Source organism: Haliotis asinina, chromosome 1 (assembly GCF_037392515.1).
Source record: "Haliotis asinina isolate JCU_RB_2024 chromosome 1, JCU_Hal_asi_v2, whole genome shotgun sequence".
In the NCBI taxonomy this organism is placed as follows: domain Eukaryota; kingdom Metazoa; phylum Mollusca; class Gastropoda; order Lepetellida; family Haliotidae; genus Haliotis; species Haliotis asinina.
This window is the reverse complement of record NC_090280.1, coordinates 28588390-28597348: the sequence shown is the minus strand read 5'-3', so window position 1 is coordinate 28597348 and position 8959 is coordinate 28588390. Positions and strand designations below refer to the sequence as shown.

The 8959-nt window shown below is 38.7% G+C and overlaps 1 protein-coding gene across 1 annotated transcript; it reads right to left on the bottom strand.

Moving 5' to 3' along the window:
- Window positions 1-2778: 2778 nt before the first annotated feature.
- Window positions 2779-4038, bottom strand: LOC137271599 (uncharacterized). Its single transcript, XM_067804044.1, has one exon. The coding sequence runs from the start codon at window positions 4036-4038 to the stop codon at window positions 2779-2781; it is 1260 nt and encodes a 419-aa protein (XP_067660145.1).
- Window positions 4039-8959: the final 4921 nt, after the last annotated feature.

Here is an 8959-nt window from a genome sequence, read left to right as displayed (position 1 = left end):
AACTGCCAAGGAGGAGAGGAAATCAGACGGGAGGGAGCTATGTTGTCTAGCGCTATGCCAGCAGCAGAAAGGAAAGGTTTCACTCTTAGTCCAAGAGGCGGAACAAGGCAAGACTTCTTGTTATACAAATCCTCATACAGAGGTTTAAAGACACAGTTAAATGCAGGGTTTGACTCGTTGGAATATAATTTGGTTATATACTGTAAAGATAATTTTATACGGCGTTGTTTAAGAGATGGTTCATCAGCCTCAACGTACAGGCTGTCGACGGGTGAAGTTCGAAATGAGCCAAGACAAAGTCTTAGACCTTGATTGTGAACAGAATCTAAAAGTTTTAGGTTGCTTTTGCAGGCTCCGCCATAGACGATGCAGCCGTAATCAAGTTTTGAACGTATCAATGATCGATAAAGTTGCAGGAGAGTAGCTTGATCCCCTCCCCACTTAGAATTAGAAATGACTTTCAACAAGTCAAGGGCCTTCAGGCATTTAGTTTTAAGGGACTTAATATGCGGTAAAAAGGTTAAATGCGAGTCAAAAACTATACCAAAGAACTTAGCTTCCTTTACCACTTTGATGGGAGTGCCATTGAGAAATAGTTCAGGGTCCTTATGCAGTTTATATCTTCTACAAAAATGTATACAATTAGTTTTCGATTTAGAAAGTTTAAAACCGTTTTCAAGACACCACTTGTTAATTTTGTTTAAACACAACTGCAGTTGTCTTTCAATAGTACGCATATTTTTACCGCGACAAGAAATATTAAAATCATCAACAAAAAGTGATCCATCAATCGAATCATTTAAAACCTTAGATAAACTGTTGATTTTAATGCTAAATAAAGTGACAGATAAAATACTGCCTTGTGGGACACCCTGATCCTGATTATAATGATCAGACAGGGTAGAGCCCACTCGGACTTGAAATTGTCTGTCATTTAAAAAGTTGGAAATAAATTGAGGCAATCGGCCTCGCAGTCCAAAGTCATGCAAATCTTTCAAAATGCCATATTTCCATGTAGTGTCATAGGCTTTTTCTAAATCAAAAAATATAGAGACTGCATGTTGTTTATTAATTATAGCGTTTTTGACAAATGATTCTAAACGCACTAAGTGATCAATGGTACTTCTGTTTTTACGAAAACCACACTGAATATCTGTTATGAGGTTATTGGTCTCTAAGTACCAAACTAGTCTATTGTTTATCATTCGTTCCATGGTTTTGCAAACACAGCTTGTGAGAGAAATTGGTCGATAATTTGAAGGATCAGTATGATCACGTCCAGGTTTAGGGATTGGGACTACAATAGCATCTCGCCACGAAGACGGAAATTTTCCCGAAGTCCAAATGTCATCAAATATATTTAAAAGGGTTTCTAAGCAAGATTCTGGTAAGTGTTTCAGGAGTTGATAATGTATATGATCAGCTCCTGTAGCAGTATCATGAGCTTGTTCAAGAGCAGTATGAAGCTCATGAATAGAGAATATTTCATTATAATCTGCACCATTATTTGAACTGAAATTTATAGCTTTCTTTTCTTGCTGACTTTTATATTTCTGAAATTCAGGCACATAATTTGAAGAAGAGGAGTGTTTGGCGAGGGTTTCACCTAGTTTATTTGCGATATCGGATTTGTTTGTCAGTAGCTGATCACCATCTTGAAGGTGTTGAATGCTGGATTTAGTGCCCTTACCCTTGATTTTCTGAATCATGTTCCATACTTTTGATATCGGCGTACGTGCATTGATCTTTGATACATACGTTCGCCAAGAATGGCGTTTACTTTGCTTAAAAGTACGTCGAGCTTTAGCATTAAGAATTTTATATTTGTTCAAATTGTGGACCATAGGATGGCGGCGGAAATAATGTTCAGCTTTTTTCCGTGCCTTCCGAGCCTGTTTGCAATCATCGTTGAACCACGGTTTTCTAATATGTGGAGTTGCGGAGGACTTGGCTATACACTCATTGGCTATGATGTTCACCTCATCAGTAAAACACTTTATAGCGTCAGCAACATCAGTGAAAACTTCAGGTTTAAGTTTGTCAGCACAGAGAGCTTCATATAAAGGCCAGTTAGCCTTCTTAAAATTCCATCTGGATGACGGAGGAACATCAGAAGGGGTTACAGATGTTAGAACTGTAGGAAAGTGATCACTTCCACAAAGGTCGTCATGGACGGACCATTCAAATTCATTCAGGAGGATTGAGTCAGTGACAGATAAATCAAGACTAGAATAAGTACCATTCCCAGGATGTAGATAAGTGTGAGAGCCATCGTTATAGATGCATAAATCATTATTTGAAATGAACTCTTCAAGTAACCTTCCTTTATTGCTTGTATGCACACTACCCCATAGTGGGTTATGACCATTGAGATCACCCATAATGATGCAGGGCTTTGGAAGTTGGTCGTAAAGTGCTTGAAGATCAGTTAATTGAAGCAACGATGTTGGGGGAATGTAAAGAGAGCACAAAGTAAAAACAATGTGCAACGTTATTCTAACTGCTACAGCCTGAAGATTGGTATGAAGTAAAACAGGGCTATGAATCACACCCTGTCGAACTAAAATTGAAGATCCACCAGTAGCTTTAGTCCCTGGTGGGGAGAAGGAATTGTAGGTACTGTACTGACGTAAATCAAAGTTATCAGTTTCTTTAAGGTAAGTCTCCTGCAGACATATTGCTGATGGCTTATAATCTTGTATCAATAAATGCAAATCATTGAGATTGGTCCTAAAACCTCTGCAATTCCACTGAATAATTGAACTAGAAACGCTCATGTTAAAGGTGGTTGTACAGGGGATCTGTGTTTCCCTTTATAGGCGACTTACTGGTGGTGCGCCGATGAGGGAGAGGAGATACATCCATGTCCTCTAAGGTTTGAAAACGATTCTGTATCCGTACAGGGTCACGCTGACCCTTTGGAATACGATCAGAACGATTAGAATGGTCAGATTTTTTGGTTGTCGTTTTCAAATCAGACGATGGTTTCGGTACCGACTGCAGGTTCACTGTTGAAGTCATCGGCGAGTGTGAGACAACTGTAGATGGATCATCCGTTTGAGATGAAGCACTAGATGACTGTCGAGGAGATGTAGTGAGGATCGGAGCAGAGGATTCCATCCATGTATAATCAGTTTGACAACATACGGACTGATATGAAACCGATCTAGAAGTTGGAATTGAGACTGACGCAGCAGCTGCATAAGATGGGCCTGGTTTTTCAAGAGCTAGTACAAGTTTCCTTGCTTCTAGGAAAGAGACATTTCGTTCATGTTTTATTTTCGAAATTTTTGACTGGAGTTCCCATGTAGGGCATGTTCTGGACGACGAAGGATGATTTCCAGAGCAGTTTACACACGCTGGAGGTTTATCACAGAGTTTGCCATCTTCACAGGTGCCTCCACATCGATGACAAGCAGCCGAACTACGGCATGATTTAGAACCATGGCCATATTTCTGACATCTGTAGCACCTCAGGGGATTTGGGATGTAAGTATTAACCCTTAAGTGGCAATAACCAGCCTTCAATGATTCCGGACGTGTTGGAAGACCAAATGTAAATAGGTAGGTATTGGTCTTTACGATGTCATTTTCTCTTTTGTAAGTGAACCGCTTAACAGCAGTTACACCTTGTGAGCGTAATTCTGAAATGATGTCACTCTCATCCATATCTGAAAGGCAACGTCCCACATCACGGACAATGCCTTTACAACTATTGAGTGTTCTGTGAGGGGACACCTCCACAGGAACTTTAGCCAGTGATTTGGTTGAAAGAAGTATTTGTGACTGGCTTTTCTTTTTACACTCGATCAGAAGAGATCCAGAACGTAGCTTCTTGATTTCTTTGACATCGCCAGCTAAACCTTCTATACCTTTAGAAATGGCAAAAGGATTCAATTTTAGTGGACCATCATTTGGTGCTGACATGACCAAAAAGCGTGACCAATGATCAGGATTTGGGAGAACGTCTTGAATTTCATCCTCAGAAGATACTGAATCATCAGATTCATACGAACGTTTTTTCAGTGGGGGTGCCATGGTGGTATTGAATATGATTCACCCTCCTAGCTCCCCACCCACCACGGAGTGTCAACGAGGACAATGCCTACTGTATGCGGGTCTCCAGCACACGGCACCAAGGATACTAGGAGAGTATACTCAAGCAGGAAAATATCCCAAAAAGATAAATCCTACCAGATTGGCCCATGAGCCATCGCCTTCTGGGCATGTAAGACTCTAGGCAAATTTATTTGTGACATATTTCTACTCAAGTAAAGTTTGACAAATAAAAAGAGTCGAAGCCTAAAAGTAACAATACAGTTCATTCAGAATATAAGTTTTTTTGTGCAATTACAAGTAATGCACAGGGCTCGACATGACCAGCCGATTGGTTGAACCGGGCCCATTCAACCACCCGTCTAGGCGAAGTCAGGGCCAAAGTGGTGTATTGAGCAACAGGAACACGGTTGCAGGTCCCTATTGCCCTCAACCACCAGGATCCCCTCCTCCGCCGACACAGGGCCGCAACCCACGGCAAACGGGTTGGTGGACCAAATATCCCCCCGGGTCCACAACGGGGGTGTCGACGAGCTCTTAGCGTTACTCAGCACCCACCACGAGGAGGTGGCTCGCCACGGGTGCCAAACCTGCAATGAGGAAATTTCACATTTTGAAAATTGTTTTGAACCACTATATTGATGAAGGAATTTTTGAAGATGATGTTTTGGAAATGGTGCCAGAGGAATGTTACAGACCAGTTAGAAATGAAAAAATTAGAAATGGAAATGAAAAAGTTTGAGATGGAGAAGGAAATAGAAAGGGAAAGGGTAAGGGACAGAAAGGAATTAGAATAGGAGAAATTAGAAATTGACCAAGAAATTGCTTTTAAAAAACTTGAAAACCCTTCTCAGACCTCAGATTCTTCCACTTTTGACATTGCAAGGCATGCTAGACTTGGACTCTCTTTTAATGAGAAAGAAGTTGACAAATATTTTCTACATTTTGTGAAAGTTGCTGCAAATCTAAGTGGTCTAGGGAGTCATGGACTATGCTATTGCAAACTGTTCTGAAATTCTTATCCCCTCCCCACTTTGAGTTGGAAAAAACTTTCAATAAGTCAAGAGCCTTCAGGCATTTAGTTTTAAGGAACTTATATGGAATATGAGGCAGAAATGTTAAGTGGGAATCAAAGATTAGGCCCAAGAACTTGGCCTCCTTAACAACTCTTACTGATAAGTCTAAAATTGCAAATAAAAACGATGAAACTCTTGCCAACTCCTGATTTTCCGAGATATCAGAAACAACATGAAAAGACAAAACTTAATTTCAAATCAAATAACGGTGAAGATCACAATGAAGTGTTGTCATTACATGAGCTACATGCTGCTCTTGAGCAAACTCATGACACTGCAACTGGTGATGATAATATCAATTACCAGTTTCTGAAACACTTACCTGAACCATGTCTGATGACACTTTTAGATATATTTGATCAAATATGGACACCTGGGGAATTTCTTCCTTCATGGCGTAATGTCATTGTAATCCCAATACCAAAACCAAATCCCAATACCAAAGATCATACAGATCCATCAAACTACAGACCGATATCTCTAACTAGTTGTGTCTGTAAAACCATGGAACGTATGGTGAATAATAGTTTAACTTGGTATCTTGAAACCAATAACCTAATAACCAATATTCAGTGTGGTTTAAGGAAACATCGTAGTACCATTGATCATTTAGTACGTTTAGAATCCTTCGTTAAAAATGCTATAGTAAATAAACAACATATCAATTTTCTTTGACCTTGAGAAAGCTTATGATACGACCTGGAAGCATGACATTTTGAAGGATTTGCATGACTTTGGTTTCAGAGGCTGTTTCCCTCGTTTTATATCAGAGTTTTTAAAAGACAGGCAATTTCAAGTTCGAGTGGGTTCTACCCTGTCTGATCATTACAATCAGGATCAAGGTGTCCCTCAAGACAGTATTTTGTCTGTCACACATTTTAGAATCAAGATAAATAGTTTATCAAAGGTTTTAAATGATTCAATTGATGGATAATTACTTGTGGATGATTTCATTATATCCTGTCGTGGTAAAAATATGCATACTATTGAACGGCAACTGCAGTTGTGTTTAAACAAAATAAATAAATGGTGTCTTGAAAACGGCTTTATATTTTCTAAATCCAAAACTAATTGTATACATTTTTGTAGAAAATATAAGCCTCATGTTACGGTTAAGAATTTCAGAACAGTTTGCAATAGCATAGTCCATGACTCCCTAGGCCACTTAGATTTGCAGCAACTTTCACAAAATGTAGAAAATATATATATATATGTATGTATAAGGACCCAGAACTGTCCTTAGATAGTACTCCCATCAGAGTTGTTAAGGAGGCCAAGTTCTTGGGCCTAATCTTTGATTCCCACTTAACATTTCTGCCTCATATTAAGTTCCTTAAAACTAAATGCCTGAAGGCTCTTGACTTATTGAAAGTTTTTTCCAACTCAAAGTGGGGAGGGGATCAAGCGACCCTCTTACACCTATATCAATCACTCGTCCGTTCAAAACTGGATTATGGCTCCATCGTATATGGCGGAGCCTGCAAAAGCAACCTTAAACTTCTTCATTCTGTCCACCACCAAGGCTTAAGACTTTGTCTTGGGTCCTTCAGAACTTCACCTATTGACAATCTCTACGTTGAGGCTGATGAACCATCTCTTGAGCAGCGCCATATAAAGTTAGCTTTACAAGTACATTACTAAGTTATACTTATAACTGCGTTTTCAATCCCCTTCACGAGGATTTATGCAAGAAATCCTCGCTTGTCCCGCCTCTAGGACACAGAATTAAACCCTTTCTTTCTTCGGCCGGCATTGAGCTGGAAAACATAGCTCCCTCCCGTCTTCTTTCTTCTCCTCCTTGGGAGTTGGTCAGGCCCCAAGTGGACCTAACATTGACCACATATAAAAAAATCAGAAACAAATGAATTACAATACAAACAAGAATATCATCAATTAAAACATAAATATAGCAATTATAAATCCTTATTTACAGATGTGTCCAAGGACGGTGGCGCAGTGGCTTGTGCCACTGTCATTGGATCCAGAACAATATCTTCTAGATTACCAGACAACAGTTCTAGTTTTACAGCTGAAGCTAACGCAATAGTAACTGCTCTTAAATATATTCAAAGACACCCTAAACATAAACAGTATCTAATCTATTCTGACTTTCTTTCTTGCCTTCAGGCTATTACAAATATTTATTGAAAACAATCCACTCTTAATAGAAATTGTTGAATTGTATAATAATCTTCTGTTGGTTACCAAGCCATGTAGGAATCTCTGGTAACACATTGGCTGACCTTACTGCTAAAGCAGCACTCAACAAATCTGTGACACCACTTCTTATTCCCTACAGTGATTACAAAGCCACCATTAGACCTTATATCCGTGATCTGATACAAAAGAGGTGGGACACCCAGTTGGGTGTAAGTAAATTACATGAGATAAAACCCTACATTGGTTATACCCAGTCAGTCCAGATTTGAAGAGGTCATACTACGACGATGTCGTATTGGTCATACAAGGTATACACATGCATACCTGTTGAAAGGTGGAGATCCTCCGTTTTGCATCCCTTGTGATGAGAGAACCACGGTCAAGCATATCCTGCTTGATTGTGTTGAATTCTCCATCATAAGGGTTAAATATTTTAATGTATAAACACTTACGGATCTATTTAACACAGTAAATACTCATTTAATTATTGGATTTTTAAAAGAAAGTGATTTCCTTGTTGAATTATAATTGATATGTTCTGTAGATAGTATTTTAAGGGATGGTAGTATAGATTAGGAACATTGATCAGTGGTGGCTGTACCCTCAAAGGGGTTGAAGTATTGTAAAATTATTGTCCCCCTGAGAGGGTACGTAAGTCCAAAAAGTTTCAAAGTAAATTTATACTCTCCAGGATTTTTAAGCATAGTATATGTGTTCTTTTAATTTTGGCTAAAAATTTTTACACTCGCCAGCAGCTGAGGGGATGGTGTAAATCCAGCTAGGGCCATGCAGGTAGCAAAGGTACTGTAAGTCCCCATGGTCCCTAGTATGGTGATCTACCTTCAGTTGATGGCGATCTATAGCCCGTATTTTATATTGTGTATTGTCCAAATAGTGGTATTTGTTTTAACTCTCCACACTAGTTTTAATTATAACTGTGATATTCTAGTTGTTTTACTGTCCTTTGACGACAGGTGTTTATAATGTATGCATGTTTGATTTCAGTATCAAAATGTTCTCGTCACGATATGGCTGAAATATTGCCGATGTGACGTTAGATATTAACTCACTCACTCACTCATGCCATAATAAATGTTGCCTTGCGAAATTGAAGCATTTAATGGTTGTATTAATCAAGGCAGGTGTTATAACAGTTATAATAGTGACTATAATTGTGAAATAAAAGCTGAATAGATCTCAATGCTTCCACCAATTTTACGTCCATGTCAGGCTGAAGGGATGAGATGGAGCAAGCTTTATGGTCGACATCTAAAAATCAATAACAGATACAAAGTTCTTTATATTGATCTGATATATCAACATTCGTTTTGGAAAAGTTCATCCTGAAATCTGATCTAAGATTGAACTTATGTTTAAAAATGACTGTATGTCCTACAAAATAATACTACATAAACTTATTTCTTAAATAGATTCATAGCAAAAACAGTTCAGATATCACAAGTAACTATTTTATCTTTGACGGTTTCATCTGCATATTCCAAGATAAAGTGAAGGTATTCATTCACAAGTTCAGTGGTACTTCTAACTACTGCTGATTTAAACACGCAAAGGTGTACGCCAGTATATGCAAACTAAACTGATAAAGCATGGTTATCCCTTTATCGTTGCACTTGTTGACAGCAAGCTTGACTTTTTAAAAGTCAGTG

What these genes read in the sequence shown, in the direction of transcription:
- LOC137271599 (XM_067804044.1), bottom strand. Translation starts at nt 4,038, where the DNA reads ATGGCACCCCCACTGAAAAAACGTTCGTATGAATCTGATGATTCAGTA.